Source organism: Oryctolagus cuniculus, chromosome 11, assembly GCF_964237555.1.
Source record: "Oryctolagus cuniculus chromosome 11, mOryCun1.1, whole genome shotgun sequence".
NCBI lineage: Eukaryota > Metazoa > Chordata > Mammalia > Lagomorpha > Leporidae > Oryctolagus > Oryctolagus cuniculus.
This window is the reverse complement of record NC_091442.1, coordinates 107545904-107562964: the sequence shown is the minus strand read 5'-3', so window position 1 is coordinate 107562964 and position 17061 is coordinate 107545904. Positions and strand designations below refer to the sequence as shown.

Sequence of the window (17061 nt, the reverse complement as noted above, 5' to 3'; positions counted from 1 at the left end):
GGATGTGGGGGCCCAAGGATTTGGGCAATCTTCCATTGCATTCCCAGGCCATAGAAGAGAGCTGCTTCAGAAGTGGAGCAGCCGGGACTTGAACCAGCACCCATATGGGATGCCAACACTGCAGGTGGTGGCTTTACCTGCTACGCCATAGTGCTGGCCCCCATGATATTTCTACATTATCATTTAGAAAAAAGATTTAATTTATTTGGAAGTCAGAGCTACAGAGAGAGAGAGGGAGGGGAGGAGGAGAGGAGAGGAAAGAGAAAGAAGAGAGAGAGAGAGAGAGAGAGAGAGAGAGAGAGAGAGAGAATTTTGTATTGTTGATTCACTCTTGATGGCCACAACAGCCAGGTCTGAGCCAGGCCAAAGCCAAGAGCCAGAAGGTTCAACTGAATCTCCCATGTGGGTGGCTTGGGCCATCTTCTGCTGCTTTTGCTGATCTTTAGCAGGGAGTTGGATCAGAAGAAGTGGAGCAGCCAGGACACAAACTGGTGCCCATATGGGATGCTGGTGTCGAAGGCAGCAGCTTTACCCACTATACCACAACACTGACCCCTACATTATCCTTTTGAAGTCTGCATATTCTGTAATGATTTCTCTTTCATTCTTGACATTGGAATTACTGTCTTCTTGCTTTCTTGTTGATTTGTTCAGTGAACTAGTTTTTAGCTTATTTTCTGTTTTGTTTTGTTTTGTTTTCTATTTCACTGATTTGTACTTTTGTGCTTATTACTCATTTTTTGCTTTTTTTCATTTAATTTTTTTCTAGGTACCTAAGATGCAAACTTTAGATAATTAATATGAGACTTTTCTTCTTTTTCTTTTTTATTAAAGGTTTGCTTATTTTAAAGACAGAATAACAGAGGGGGCGGGAGAAGACAGAAAAAGAGACTTTTCATCCACTGGTTCACTCCCCCAAATAGCTACAAGGGACCCATCAGTGTCTCCCATGTGGGTGGCAGGGGCGCAAGTAACTGGGCCACTCCCACTGCTTTCCTAGGTGCATTAGCAGGGAGCTGGATGGGAAGCATAGCAACCAGGACTCGAACCAGCACTCCTATAGGGGATGCTGGCAGTCACAAGTGTGGCTTAGCCTGTGGCATCACAATGCCAGCCATTTTTCTTCTCTTTAATATGAGTATTTAATGCTGTGAATTTGTAAGTGCTGATTTATGTGCCTGCTACATATTTCAGTATTTTTTGTTTGCATTTTCACTAAGTTGAAAATATTTCCCAAATTCCCTTATGATTTTGCCTTTGACTTCTGAATTATTTAGAAATATATTGTCTATGTTCTATATATCTGGGGAAATTCCCAGATACCCACACATTTCTTTTCTGTTGTGGCCAGAAAGCATGCTTTGCATGTTTCAATCATTTCAAATTTATTGAGACTTGTTTATAGTCCATAAATGGTCTGTTTTTATGGATATTCCATGTGTACACTTCTGAAGTATATTCTATTTTTGGATGATGTGTTCTATAAATGTCACTTAAATTAATATTACTAATGTCTGTGTAATTATTGATATTTAAAGTCTATCAATTAATAACAGAGGTAAAGTCTGTAAGTTGTAAACACAGGCTTTTCTATTTTTCCTTGTTCAAGTTTTGCTTTATGTGGCTTGGAGATCCATTTTTAGGTATATCTACACTAAGTTTTAAATCTCTTTCTCATAAACTGACCTTCTTAAGCATTATTCAATGTTCATCTCTATCCCTGTGGATAATTTATTTATTTATTTGAAAGTCAGAGTTATGCAGCGAGAGGAGAGGCAGAGAGAGAGAGAGAGGTCTAGAGGCAGAGAGAGAGAGAGAGAGAGAGAGGTCTTCCATCCGATGGTTCACTCCCCAATTAGCCACAATGGCCGGAGCTGCGCCGATCTGAAGCCAGGAGCCGGGTCTTGAACCAGCGCCCATTTGCAATACCGGCGCTTCAGGCCAGGGTGTTAACCCACTGCACCACAGCGCCGGCCCCCCTGTGGATAGTTTTAATGCTTTGTTTCCTCTGATCCTGATAAGTGACTCTAACTTTCCTTTCATTAGCAATTTTTCCATATTTTCACTTTTAACTTATTTATGTTTCTGTCTTTTAATACATGCTGTACCCTTTTTGTATTAGATAGTTTTTACACATTAATCATAGTAATTTTGAAGTCCTTGTCAAATAGTTTCAGTGTTGGATCATCTGTGGGTCTGGTGCCATTGAGTTCTTAACTCCTCTGGTAGTCTATTTTCTTTATTCCTTTTACTGTCTTGAAAGTTCTTATCAAATGCTAGACATTGTATTTATAAAAAAAATTAGAGATTAAGATAAATCTTATTTACATCTAGAAATGGATAGTCCTTTTCTTCTACTAGGTCATTAGTGTGGAGAATTGATTCTGTCTAGTCAGTAGCTGAGCTAGTTTGTTTTCCTGATTGCCTTCAGTATACCACTGACTTCAAATTTCTTACTGATGGGCTTCTACCCTGTGCTAGTGTGAAGCCTTGAGTGCTGTATTCCTGCAGCGTGGGAAGCTTAGTTATCTGTGTTCTACTCTTCTTCCAGTAAGTTAGTTACTGATGCTTCTTACTCAGTGCAAGGCACAGGTTGACGTTTGGGATTCTCTTGCTTCATTCTTAGTCTTATATGGTCCCTTTGCACTTGTTCCTCAGGGATAGGGCTTTCTCAATGTTTCTATCCCTCTACCTATTGGCACCCAAACTAGTCAGATTGATGTTAAGCAGGAAATTTTTTTCAAAGATTTATTTATTATTTGAAAGGCAGAGTTACGCAGAGGCAGAGAGAGAGAGAGAGAGAGAGAAAGAGGTCTCGCATCCACTGGTTCATTCCCTAAATGGCTGCAATGACCAGTGCTGAGCTGATCTGAAGCCAAGAGTTTCTTCCTGGTTTCCCACGCTGGTGCAATGGTCCAAGAACTTGGGCCATCTTCTACTGCTTTCCCAGACCATAGAAAATAGCTGGATTGGAAGTAGAGCAACCGGGACAAGAATCGGCACCCATATGGGATGCTGGCACTGCAGGCAGCAGCTTTACCCACTACACCACAGTGCAGGCTCCAAGCAGGAAGGTTTTGATTCCACTCCTCCAGGAGCAGGCAGCTCTTGCTTCTCTTCTGCCTCTAGTTGTTGTCAGAGATGGCTGTTCACAGGTTCTTGTCTTTGTGCAGAAAAAGAATCCAATGTGAGACAGAGAGTAGTGGTAAACATGCTAGCCAAGTTTAATGAAGAGAAGTACACCTGATGGATCAGGTGGGCATCTCAGAGAATGAGAGCCCAGTCTGCATTCAGATGAGTATTTATGGGCATGATGTGGATCCCCCATTTCTTCACCCCTCCTCCCTCTTCTGGGAAATTGTGGGTGGGAGATTTCTGTATGTGGAATCCCTGAAAATCCTCCCAGGATCTTATCAGCCCCATGTTTATTGGACCTAACAGCCTCCTTGGTGCAGGGCAGGGGGATTCTTCTGAGATACCCCAAGGGAGAGGGCTGAAACCCCTCTACCAGGGTTCCTGTACAAGAGCAGTTACTTCAGGTGTAATTTCAGCTCTGTATTCCGGGCTTGTTTCCTCGTTCCGTTGCACATAAATTTATTTTCTTTAAAAATTCTGAGTTTCTTTGGTCCCTCTCACACACATAGGCTAATATCTACCTAACTACCTTAACCCAGTGTCAATAGATCTTGTCTGGGGCCAGCTTGCTCGAATGTTTCCTCTACCTCCCCAAGCAGCTTTTGTTTTGTATAGGGAGGGGTTATATAATATATGCCCATATTTGAAAATGGATGAAGTTACTTACCAGTGCCCCTGTGGTTGGCTGTCTCAAGGCTCCTGCCCTACTTCAGTCTATCTGATAAGCACCTAGTGGAAGCTAGTAGGCAGGTGACTGTGAACGCCACCTGTGTCTGGAACACCTAACTATTTCTAAATGTTTATGCTAGCTCACACTCAGCATTTTAGAATTTTAAGTTTTCAGTTGATTTTGTCCTACTTGATCTTATGCCTACTATTTGTTCCTTCCATACTCTGTGAATGGAGAAACACTTTTCAAGTGTTCTGTTTCACCTTGGAGGGGCTTGTTACCCTTTGGAATTCATTTCCTGTCTTGGCATCAACCCTCCACCTCAGTATATGGAAAGATAATCCAGGTTATAAAGGTGATATTTTTGAGTAATTTTTTTCAGTGCCTTATGCCGTGTTTTTAATAAGCTAAGAAGAAAAGCATTAGGTCTTGCCTATTTAAATAAATCTTATTTTCTCTCTCATTAAGATGATAAATATGAAACATTTTGTTACCTAGTTTTTAGATCTTAGTTGTGATAAATGATTTTTTAAACACTTTTTTTATTTGACAGACAGAATGAAACAGTGAGAGAGAGAGACAGAGAGAAAGGTCTTTCTTCCGTTGGTTCACTCCCCAAATGGTCACTACGGCTGGCGCTGCGCCGATCTGAAGCCAGGAGCCAGGTGCTTCTCCTGGTCTCCCATGTGGGTGCAGAGCCCAAGCACTTGGGCCATCCTCCACTGCCTTCCCGGGCCACAGCAGAGAGCTGGCCTGGAAGAGGAGCAGCCGGGACTAGAACCCAGCACCCATATGGGATGCCGGCACCACAGGCGGAGGATTAGCCAAGTGAGCCATGGCGCCAACCTCGTGATAAATGATTTTTATAAATGCTCTTTTAAAAAGCTTTATTTTGTTTATTTGTAAGTCAGAATTATGGGAGGGGGAGAGAGAGTGAGAGTGAGAGAGAGACAGAGACAGAGACAGAGAGAGAGAGGGATTCTTTCATAGATCTTCCATCTGTTAGTTTGCTCCCCAAATGAAGCCAGGAGTTTCTTCCAGGTCTCTCACGTGGATGCTAGGGCCCAAGCACTTCAGCCATTCTCTGCTGCTTTCCCAGGCCATTAGCAGGGAGCTGGATCAGAAATAGAGCAGCTGGGAACCAGTGCCCATATGGGATGCTGGCACTGTGGATGGTGGCTTAACCCCCTGCACCACAGCACCAGCCTGGCTGGTTTGCTTTCATATCAGACATTCATATTTGAAAAAATAATCTTTCATAGCAATGATTTTATATTTTTGGAATGCCTAACTTGTCGTGGGAACCAACCAAGTGAGGGTGGTGTCACAGGTGGTGAAACAATTTACAGAACAATCAGAGTGAGCAGAGTTAGATTTGTGAACTTTGCTGCAGGAGAGCTGAAGGCAGGCTGGACAGCCAGAGGCAGACTGCTGCAACACAGACTATAATCTGAGGGGTTTACTTGTAAGGACAGTCTCTTCTTAGGGTGAATTTTCTTGTGGTCCAAAGTGTTTTTCTGGGGAGGTCACTTACCTTTCTGAGTGGTGCTGGGGAGTTTGCCCTGCCCTTAGCTAGGGACTTTCCCAGTCCATCAAGTCCAGGATGACCCTCCACACACCTCAACTTTAAATAACTCAGCATTTCACAAGAACTTTGTTTGAATTTATGCAAGTTTGGGGCCGGCACCATGGAGCACTAGGCTAATCCTTCGCCTGCGGCACTAGCATCCCATATGGGCGCTGGTTCTAGTCCTGGTTGCTCCTCTTCCAGTCCAGCTCTCTGCTGTGGCCTGAGAAAGCAGTGGAGAATGGCCCGGGTGCTTGGGCCCCTGCACCCGCATGGGAGACCAGGAAGAAGCACCTGGCTCCTGGCTTCGGATCGGCACAGCTCCAGCCATTGCGACCATCTGGGAAGTGAACCAACGGAAGGAAGACCTTTCTCTCTGTCTCTCTCACTGTCTGCAATTCTACCTGTCAAATAAATAAATAAAAATATGAAAAAAAGAATTTATAGAAGTTTAAAACATGGGGATAACTGCTTTGATCTCTCCTTTCCTTTTAGGTATTGGTGGCAATTTGGTGGCCATTCAAGCTAGCAGGATTTCAACCTACCTCCATTTACATAGCATCCCAGGAGAACTGCCTGATGAACCCAAAGGCTGTTACTACCCATTTAGAACATTTTTTGGTCCAGGTATGTGCTTGTAGATTTTTGCATAGTTTTTTCAGAAATTATTACTCTCTCGAATTACAGGCAGGTGACTTTGCTGAATGCAAATTTTTTGTGTGTGAAAGTTGCACAACTTTCCTGTGTCTGAGAGCTGACTTCAGTGGACGGAAATTCTGAAGTTGGTCTTTGTCTATTTTTTTTTTATTCCTTTCCGTGGAATATCTTCTTTGTTTGTCAGGAAAACACACCAAAAAAAAACATTGCTAGGTGATTTATGGAGATTGATATGCTCTGTTTTCTGACAGTCTTTTTGGCTTTTCTAAATTTAAGCATTTGGTCTCAAACAGGATGAAAAAGGATAACCTTAGTTGCAGGAAACAGTATATTGTTGATGTGAGTCAGGCACTAGAAACTGAGACAACAATATAAAACCTCACAGTTCTTTTTTCCCTCGATGAAAATAAATGTGATTATTGACATTTGAATGAAGATCAGAAATGCCCAGCCTAACCAGTTAAGATACTACTTCAGATACCCCCATACCATATCAAAGGCACAGGAGCAGTCCCAGCTCCACTTCTGATTCCAGCTTCCTACTAATACGTACCCTAGGGGCAGCAGTGACGGCTCAAGTACTTGGGTCTCTGCCATCCCTGTGTGTCACCCAGAATGAGTTCCAGGCTCTTGGCTTCAGTCTGGTCCAGTCCTTGCTGTTAGAAGCATTTCAAGATTGAACCAGCAGATGGAAAAACTCTGTCTGTCTCTGTTTCTCCACCTTTCAAGTAAAATGAAAATTAAAAAAAAAAAAAATAAGGGTCCAGCATTATTGCAGAACACAGCAGCTGGGGTTGGGTCATGCTGAAGCCAGTAGCTTCCTCCAGGTCTCCTAGGTGGCTGCATGGGCCCAAGCACTTGGGCCATCTTCTGCTGCTTTTCCAGGCATATTAGCAGGGAGCTGGATTAGAAGTAGAACAGCTGGACTTGAACCAGCGCCCATATGGGATGCCAGTGTTGTAGGCAGCAGCTTAACCCACTAGGCCACAGCACCAGCCCCAACAAAAGACTTCTTAAATCTAGTAATTAGAACCTTGTAGGGTAATGTGCATAGTTCCCTCAATTCAGTGAATTCCTTTTGATAAAGGACAGGCAGGGTCACTTTGGCTAAGGGAGAGACTGAGTCCTGTCTTTACATTATGGGAGTTCAGTCTCAGTGTTGTACAGTGGATTAAGCCTGCGATTGTGATGTTGGCATCCCATAACAGAGTGCCAGTTCAAATTCTGGCTTTGTTTCCAGTCCAACTTCCTTCTGATGCACCTGGGAAGGCAGCAGATAATGACCCCTGCCACCCATGTGGGACACCAAGATGAAATTATTACTCCTAGCTTCAGCCTGGCCCAGCCCTTTGGGGAGTGAGCCAACAATGGAAGATATTCTCTCTCTCTCTCCCCCCCCTTCCCCTCTCCCTCCACCCCCCCCCACCGTCTCAACATACACACCCCTTCTGCTTCTATCTCTCCCTCTGCCTCGCTTCCTTTCTCCCACCCTCTGTATCTCTGTTGCTCTGCATTTCAAATAAATAAATAAATAAATCTTTTTTTTTAAATTTTTTTTTATTTGACAGGTAGAGTTATACACAGTGAGAGAGAGAGATACAGAGAAAGGTCTTCCTTCTGTTGATTCACTCCCCAAATGGCCACAACGAATGGAGCTGTGCCGATCTGAAGCCAGGAGCTTCCTCCAGGTCTCCCACACAGGTGCAGGGCCCAAGGACTTGGGCCGTCTTTCGCTGCTTTCTCAGGCCATGGCAGAGAGCTGGATCAGAGGTGGAGTAGCCGGGTCTCAAACTGGAGCCCAAATAGGATGCCAGCACTGCAGGTGGCAGCTTTACCCGCTGTGCCACAGTGCCTGCCCCAATAAATAAGTCTTTAAAATATTTTTAAAAAGAAACATCCCATGTGGGCGCTGGTTCTAGTCCCGGCTGCTCCTCTTCTGATCCAGCTCTGCTGTGGCCTTGGAGGGTGGTGGAGGATGGCCAGGGTGTTTGGGCCCCTGCACCTGCATGGGAGACCGGGAAGAAGCACCTGGCTCCTGGCTTCGGATCAGCGCAGCTCTGGCCGTTGCGGCCATTTGGGGAGTGAACCAGCAGAGGGAGGACCTTTCTCTCTGTCTTTCCCTCTGTCTATAGCTCTACCTCTCAAATAAGTAAATAAAATCTTAAAAAAAAAAAAAAAGAAAGAAATGTCCAGCCTAATAATATCAATGTTAAAACTTTAAAGGAATAAAGTTACAACATTTCAGAACTTTAAAACTTTGTATTTTCTCTTTTGTCTTACCTCTATTTTTATTAAAGATGTTAAACTTTGACCAGTATTCTTCATGGCCAGTTTTTTAAAACCAGCTATAATTAACAAATAATGGGAATTTCAAAGAATTAAGTGCATTGCAAGTAGTTGAAATTTTAACAAATGAATTTTGTGTGATTCTATATAGTAATTAGAAAATAATCCTCAAATTTCAATAACTGTGACTTATTACTAGCCAAAATATGATTTTGTTTTTACATTTTATATTACAGGAGTAAATAATAAGTCTGCCCAAGTTCTGCTGCTTTTAGTGATTCCTGGACATTTAATATTCCTCTACACTATTCATTTGATGAAAAGTGGTCATACGTCTTTAACTGTAATCTTCATAGTTGTATACTTATTTGCTGCTGTTTTACAGGTAAGAGTTAAAACCTCTTGAAATGTCTTTTATGATTAGACTGTTGTAAAAATATAATTATTTGTAAATCTAAATGCATATGACCTATTTTACTATTTCAAAAATCAACTGAATGCCTTTGTATTGATTTGACTTTGTTTCAAGATTTATTTATTAATTTGAAAGGCAGAGTTACAGAGAGAGGGAGAGACAGAGAGAGAGCTTCCATTTGCTGGCTCACTCCCCATATGACCACAGTGGCTAATGCTGGGACAGGCTGAAGCCAGGAGCCAGGAACTTCATCTGGGTCTACCATATGGGTGTAGGGACCCAAGGACTTGGGCCATCTTCCGCTGCTTTCCCAGGCAAATTAGCAGGGAGCTGGGTTAGAAGTAAAACAGCTGGGACTTGAACTGATGTGCATGTAGGATGCCAGTGCCGCAGGCAGCAGCTTAACCTGCTGTACCACACTACTGGCCCCTGTTTTGACTTTCTTAAAACAGAAAAGTTCAGGATAAAATTTTTTGTTTTGTTTTTGTTTTTAATATGAGAGGTAGAGAGAGAAGCCGAAGCTGGGCTGGACCAAAACTAGGAATTCAATCCAGGTCTCTCACATTGATGGCAGGAACCCAATTCCTTGAACTATCACCACTGCCTTCTAGGATCCGCGTTAGCTGTAGCCTGGAATCGGAAGCCAGAGCCAGGAGTTGAAATCAGATACCCTGATAAGGGATTGTGAAAGTTTTAACTGTGCCTTAACTGCTGGGCTAACCATCTACTCCAGGACTTTTCTTTTTCCCTTTTTTTAAAGATTTATTTATTTGAAAGGTAGAGTTGCAGAGAGAGAGAGAGGGAGGGAGAGACAGATCTTCCATCTACTAGTTCGCTCCCCAAACGCTCACAAGACAAGGGATGGCTCAGACCAGAGCCAGGAGCCAGGAGCTTCTTCTGGATTTCCCACATGACTGCAGGGGCTCAGCCCTTCGGGCCGTTTTCCATTGCTTTCCTAGGCACATTAGCAGGCAGCTGGATCAGATGTAGAGCAGCCGGGACTCAAACCATCACCCATATGAGATGCCAGCATTGCAGGCAGCAGCTTAGCCTCTACACCACAGTGCTGGCCCTAGAGGACTTTTTAAATACAGAACATTTGGATTTCCTAGTTCCTTGATTCCATATCTTCCCTTTTTTTATTTTCTTGTTTATATGAACATGCCTTCCAGTAGATTCCTGAGAAAGTTAGATTGTCTCAAACATTTCATGCTCTTATACTAGCAGACACAAACATACACAACATGTGCAAATGCACACACATTCACACACACACCCCTCTTTGAGGTTTAGTTAAAAGATCTTGACTTTTTCTGCTTGCTTGAATCAATCCAAAGATGGACAAAATAAAGAAATTTTTAAAGACAGAGTCCTTGACTATTAAGGCTATTAAGACTATTATTTACTTGATTTACTTTTTAAAGATTTATTTATTTATTTGAAAGAGTTATAAATAAATAAGTAGACCTTCCATCTGCTGGTTCACCCCTCAAGATGACCGCAACAGAGGAGCCAGGAGCTTCTTGCCAGTCTCTCTTGTGGGTGACAGAGGCCCAAGTACTTGAGCCATTATCCTCTGCTTTCCCAAGCAAGACCTCTCTCTGTCTCTCCCCCTCTTTGCACCAGTTTTCTTTGTTAAAGTCAGAGTTACAGGGAGAGGGAGGCAGAGAGAAAGGGAGAGAAAGAGAGAGATCTTCTATCTGCTGGTTCATTCCTCAGATGGCTGCAATGGTCAGGACTGGGCCAGGCTGAAGCCAGGAGCCAGGAGCTTCTTCCAGGTCTCCCACATGGGTATCAGGGACCTAAACACTTGGGCTCTGTTTCTTCTGCTGTTCTTCTCTGGCTTTTAGCAGGAAGCTGGATTAAAAGTGGAACAGTCAGGAATCGAACTGGTACTCCTATGGAATGCCAGCATTTCAAGCAGCAACTCTACCTACAATGCAGCCCTATTTGTCTTTCTAATAAATAAATAAATCTTAAAAAATACCCATTCATCAAAAAATGTATGGGCATCGGTTCAAGTCCCGGCTGCTCCTCTTCTGACTGAGCTCTCTGTTATGGCCTGGGAAAGCAGTAGAGGATGGCCCAAGTGCCTGGGCCCCTGCACCCGCATGGGAGACCCAGAAGAAGCTCCTGGCTCCTGGCTTTGAATCGGTGTAGCTCTGGCTGTTACAGCCATTTGTGGAGTAAACCAGCGGATTAGAAGATATTCTCCCATTCTCTTATTCTTTCCTTCTCCCTCTCCCTCCCTCCCTCTCCCTCTCCCTCTCCCTCCCTCTCCCTCTCCTTCCCTCCCTCCCTCCCTCCCTTTTAAATAAATAAATAAATCTTAAAAATAAAAAAACCTTGGTTTTAGTCCTAGCTGTTACTCAAATATTTCAGTCCATACCACTCTTCTCATTCCTAGTCTCTGTATTTTGATTAGCCATTGTAAAGTAAGATTTTCCACTGCATGTTTAATTTCAGCTAACTGTGGTATAGCAGAGGTTCTAATTAGTGTTCAATTTTCCCTGATGCAGTTTCCTGCGTCCTTGAAGATAGAGACCGTGCTCCTTTCTCTTTAGTGTTCCTCACAGGACAGGCTGTAGAGGCTGGTTTTTGAATTCTTGGTGTTTTACTCTCTTCCCAGGCTACTCTTCATTGAAAATTCTCCCCAATTCCCTGACCACCGAAATGAAGGAAATCTGTTGGAAAGGAACGTGATACTAGATTTATTGTAATGACGTATTAGCAGCCATTTACAGTATTTCTGCCTTTGCTCCGACGTCATCTCTTACTGGAAGCCTTTCTTGAATATCTAATTTGGTCTCAGTGGCCTTATTCTCTATTTCCCATCTTACTTTATGTATACTATTATCCTAGCCTTTTCCATATTAAATTGACTTAGTCTGATATGTGTCTGTTTCACCCATTCCAGAGAAAGGGTCTTTGTTTTACTTTTTTCATTTTTTAAAAAATTTATTTATTTATTTAAAAGAGTTACAGAGAGAAAGGGAGAGACAGAGAGATCTTCTTTCCTCTGGCTCACTCCCCAGATGGCTGCACTGGCCAAGGCTGAGCCAAGCCAAAGCCAAGAGCCAGGAGCTTCTTCTAGGTCTTCCTCATGGGCAGCGAAGCCCAAGCACTTGGGCCACTTTCCACTGCTTTTCCAAGGCCATTAGTAGGGAACTGGATCAGAAGTGGAACAGCTGGGACACGAACCAGTGCCCATATGGGATTCTGACGTCACAGGCAGCAGCTTTACTTGCTGTGCCACAATTCCAGTCCCTTTTTACTCATTTTTATATATCCAGCACATAGCCCCATCTCTAGTGGTCAGTTAATGTTTGTTAAACTAAATGACTACTGTCTTACCAGCTCTATCTTCTCCATCAGTGGTACCAGAAATTATTTAGGTACCAGAAGTTCCAGAATCCAGAACAGCTAAAAAAAATCTAAATGTTCTTCTCTTTGCTTTCAATAATCACCAATTTCTCTTTCACCAACTAGGTAATTTAAAATAAAATACAATGAAAAACAAAACAAAAACCTCACAAAATATAACAATGATCAGTTAAAATTCTAAGGTTTTACTTTAGAAATGACATGCCTTGATATCTGAAAGAGAATGGTCAGGGTAAAATTGATCATGAGTTGGTAATAGGTGAAGCTGCGTTATAGTACATGAAAATACATGGAGTTAATTAATGCCCTGTGCTTTTGAGTTTTTCTGTATACTTTTGAATTTTCCCATAATAATGAATCTTTGAAATTAAGATTTTAAATTCCAAATGTTGGGACCAGTGGTAACATTGTGTTAACAGCAGGTTAAGCTGCCGCCTCCAACAAAAACATCCAATGTGGGGTCCAGCATGCAGTTTTTTCATAATTTGCATTTTTCTTTTTTTTTTCTTTCTTTCAAACTTTTATTTAATGAATATAAATTTCCAAAGTACAGCTTATGGATTACAATGGCTTCCCCCCCATAACGTCCCTCCCACCCAGAACCCTCCCCTTTCCCACTCCCTCTCCCCTTCCATTTACATCAAGATTCATTTTCAACACACAGCAGACCCATAGAATGGCAGATGTCCTAAACAGCACTCTGGCCTCAGAATCAGCCCTTAAGGCATGCGGATCCGGCTGAAAAGCCCATGAGACTATTTCAGGCATGGAAAGCCAAGACACTCTGTGGGGGGGGGGGGGGAGGGGAACCTAAATGAAAGATCTCTGCGAGTGAGATCCCAGTGGAAAGAATGGGTCATCAAAGAAGGAGGTACCTTTCTCTGAAGGGAGGAGAGAACTTCCACTTTGACCATCGCCTTGTCTAAATATGATCAGAGTCAGTGAACTCAGGGGGCTTCCATAGCCTTGGCAGCTCATGACAAGAGCCTAGGGTGATTACTGAGGCCATAAACAAGAGTGTCAATTTGTTAAGTCAGCAACAGGAGTCACTGTGCACTTACTCCTCATGTAGGATCTTTGTCCTTAGTGTGCTGTACATTGAGATTTAATGCTATAACTAGTACTCAAACAGTATTTTTCACTTTATGTTTCTGTGTGGGAGCAAACTGTTGAAATCTTTACTTAATGTATGCTAAACTGATCTTCTGTATATAAAGAGAATAATTTGCATTTTTTCAAGAGCTCTTTCAAGACCCTTCAGACTTTCTTCTACAAACTGAGAGAAGGTTGGGTTCTTTGTCTCTGAACAGTGATTTTCCTGCTTTCATGTGCTACTTATTCAGATGCTCCATTGACTACCCCAACGCCTATTAATTTATGAAGCAAAAAATTGGGCTATGGAATTTCAAGTTGTGATGGACCTTGCTGGCCTTCCTTGAGATTTAAAAAAGAAAGTCTTGCCATCTTCTTCACGGTTTTCTGTCTATTTGTTTGATTAACTCCCTGCAGTCTTTTTCAAAGAGGTAGTACCTTGACAGCATACTAAACCAAGCAGATACAAAAATAATAACTATCAGTCAGATAAACAACTCGGGAGGGTGTTGCGGAACAGGGCATTACGTTGCTGTTTGGGATACTTCACATTCCATATTGGAGTGCCAAGTTTAGTCTCAGCTGTTTGGCCTCTGATCCAGCTTCTTGCTGATGCATCTAGGGAGGCAGCAAGTGATGGCTCAAGTGTTTGGGTCCCTGTCACCATTTGGGAGACCTGGACAGAGTTCTGGGTCCCTAGTTTCAGCCTGACTCAGCCCTGGCTGTTGCAGGCATTTGAGGAGTGAATCAGCCAATAGGAAATCTCCCTCCCTCCCTCACTCCCTCCCTCCCTCCCTCCCTCCCTCCCTCCGTCCCTCCGCCTTTCCAGTAGATGAGAACAAAAATTTTTTAAAAATTTCTTGAGCAAAGAAATAACACTAGTACATCTTATTTCTCCCTTGTGTTACAAATACTAAATATGATTTATTTGAAAAGACAAAATTATAAGTTTGGATGACCTACATCCTACATCCTACATGCAACAAGATTGCCTTTAAGGGGCAAGTCCTTGGCCTTTTTTTTTTTTTTTTTTTTTTTGACAGGCAGAGTGGACAGTGAGAGAGAGAGACAGAGAGAAAGGTCTTCCTTTGCTGTTGGTTCACCCTCCAATGGCCGCCGCAGCCGGTGCGCTGCAGCCAGCGCACCGCGCTGATATGAAGCCAGGAGCCAGGTACTTATCCTGATCTCCCATGGGGTGCAGGACCCAAATACTTGGGCCATCCTCCACTGCACTTCCCTGTTGGCCTAACTTTGAAGCCCTTGATTAGGATGCCCTTGTCTCAAAGTACCTAGGTTGTATGCCACACTGGCTCCCAAATCCCAGCCTCCTCCTGATGCAGACCCTGGGGGGCACAGGTGGTATCTTAAGTAGTTGAGTCCTTGCCATTCACCTGAGAAACTTAGAGTAAATTCTAGTCTCACAGCTTGGCTCATTTCCGACTGTTGTCGTCATTTGGGGAGTGAACCAATGGATGGAGGTCTCTGTCTCTGTCACACATTTCTTCCTCTTGAAGGAAAAAAAAAGATTGCCCTTAAACAAACTGAAAGAGGAAAAGTAAATAAATAAAACTAATTAGATGGGTGATCTCAAACATGAATAAATCTGTTACCACTGAAGTCTCATTTCTATAATCCATTATTTCACTCATTTGATTAAAAAGAAAACTGCTTTTTGTTTTACTATTATAATTTTCCTTTTTATTCTGTGAAATATCTTTGTGGGAAAAGAAAAAATGAAACATCTTCTAGCTTTTATGCCTATTGAAGTCCAACAAAGTGTTTGTTAATATAATTGGTAAGCAATTAAAACTATTTCTAAATGAAATTTTAATTCCTTATTTTAGGCACTGATTGTTTAATACAGAAAATTAGATTATTAAGAACCCCACTAGGATTTTAAACCACACCAAATCCCTTGAGAAATTCATTGTGTAAGTTTGGTTTTAGAAAACATTTACCCCTGGCTATTATCTGTTTTTACAAGGGAGAGACAAAAATGTTACTTTTAAACAGTTCATCTGCCTATCACCTAAGTTTTTCCTTCTGAGGAGTTCCAGCTTCAGCATTTCCCTTCTTGAGGTTGAGTGATTTGAGTCACTTTTCCAATCGATAATCGAGTTTCACAAATAATATTAGGGGTGGGCATTTGGTACAACAGTTGAGACTCCACTTGGGACACTCACATCTCATATGAAGTGCCACTTCAAATTCCAGCCCCTCGTTAAGGCACACTCTGGGAGCAGCAGGTGACAACTCAAGTTCTGGTGTCACTGCCACCCACACAGGAGACCCAGATTGAGTTCCTGGCTCCTAACTTTTACCTAGCCTGGCCCTGGTCATTGCAGGCATTTGGGGAGTAAACAGGTAGATTGAAACACTCCCCCCCCCCTTTTAAATAAATATAAATAAATACTTTAATTTTTATGAATATAAAGAACAGATTCCATGTATTTCAGAGATACAGTTCTAAGAAGATAGCTATCCTTCCCTCCCTCTATCCCCTCTCTCTCTTTTTTTCCTTTAATTTTTTTGTTTGTTTTTGAAAGTAAAGTAGGATGGGCCGGCGCCGCGGCTCAATAGGCTAATCCTCTGCCTGCGGCACCGGCACCTGGGGTTCTAGTCCCGGTCAGGGCGCCGGATTCTGTCCCGGTTGCCCCTCTTCCAGTCCAGCTCTCTGCTGTGGCCTGGGAGTGCAGTGGTGGATGGCCCAAGTCCTTGGGCCCTGCACCTGCATGGGAGACCAGGAGAAGCACCTGGCTCCTGGCTTCAGATCAGTGCAGTGCGCCGGCCGCAGTGGCCATTGGAGGGTGAACCAACAGTAAAGGAAGACCTTTCTCTCTGTCTCTCTCACTGTCCACTCTGCCTGTCAAAATACATACATACATACATACATACATACATAAATAAAACCAAAAAAAGAATGAAAGTGATGTTATTAAGTTCTTTAAAAAAAAAAAAAAAAAGAAAGTAAAGTAGGATTTAGGTTGGAAACCTCCTACCACAGTGGCAAAGAGGGGGATTCTAAGAGAGGAAGACCCACAAGGCTGGTGATAATGAAGTTTTTAAGTACAATCTTGGGGACCAGACTGTAAATCAATGAGGACGTGGTAACAAACTCAACAAAAGAGCTGATTTACAATTCTCCACCCTGTCTGGCTTGTTTATGATTAAAAAAAAAAAAAAATCCCAAAGTCAGGGAAGGGGAGTAATCACCACTTTCTTGCTGTTTTCATGGTAAATTTTATTTTTTTAAAGATTTATTTATTTATTTATTTGAAAGAGTTACACAGAGAGGAGAGGCGGGGTGGGGTGGGGGGCTTCCATCTGATGGTTCACTCCCCAGTTGGCTGCAACGGCCGGAGCTGCACTGAGCCAGAGCCAGGAGCCAGGAGCTTGGGCCATTTTCTACTGCTTTCCCAGGCCATAGCAGAGAGCTAGCTGGGAAGTGGAGCAGCTGGGTCTCGAACCGGTGCCCAGGTGGGATGCCGGCACTTCAGGCCAGGGCATTAACCCGCTGTGCAACAGCGCTGGCCCCTCGTGGTAAATTTTAAATTTGGAGATTCCCAAGAGCAGGACACTTGATCTGCTAAAGATAAACCCTTTTCGGGGGAGCAGGCACATCGAAATTCCAAATTTCTACCAGGGGACCACCCTGACTCTCTATTACTCATTTAACTCACACTCCCACCTCCAGAAGATTGGAACCCCAACTTCTGTTAGGGGGAACTGGGCGATGACCGTTCTGGCTGCTTCATGCTGAAGAGGGGTGTCATTGGGGGAACAGAAGCAGGGTATTCTTCTGGAGGTCGATCTAAGGGTCCCCAGTAGAATGTGGGCTTCTTCAGAGGCGTTGTC

At 43.0% G+C, this 17061-nt stretch overlaps 1 protein-coding gene across 8 annotated transcripts in view; it reads left to right on the top strand.

The window, feature by feature from the left end:
* Window positions 1-17061, top strand: part of SLC41A2 (solute carrier family 41 member 2) — a 140713-nt gene that overhangs the window by 101712 nt on the left and 21940 nt on the right. For 7 of the 8 annotated variants that reach the window (XM_051846057.2, XM_051846056.2, XM_051846064.2 and 4 more), the window contains 2 exons: window positions 5868-5999; window positions 8552-8700. In XM_051846057.2, the coding sequence (XP_051702017.2) occupies window positions 5868-5999; window positions 8552-8700 (281 nt within the window). Of the gene's footprint in view, window positions 1-5867; window positions 6000-8551; window positions 8701-11359; window positions 11622-17061 lie in introns of those variants that run through there. The other variant, XM_051846066.2, reaches the window with a different exon arrangement.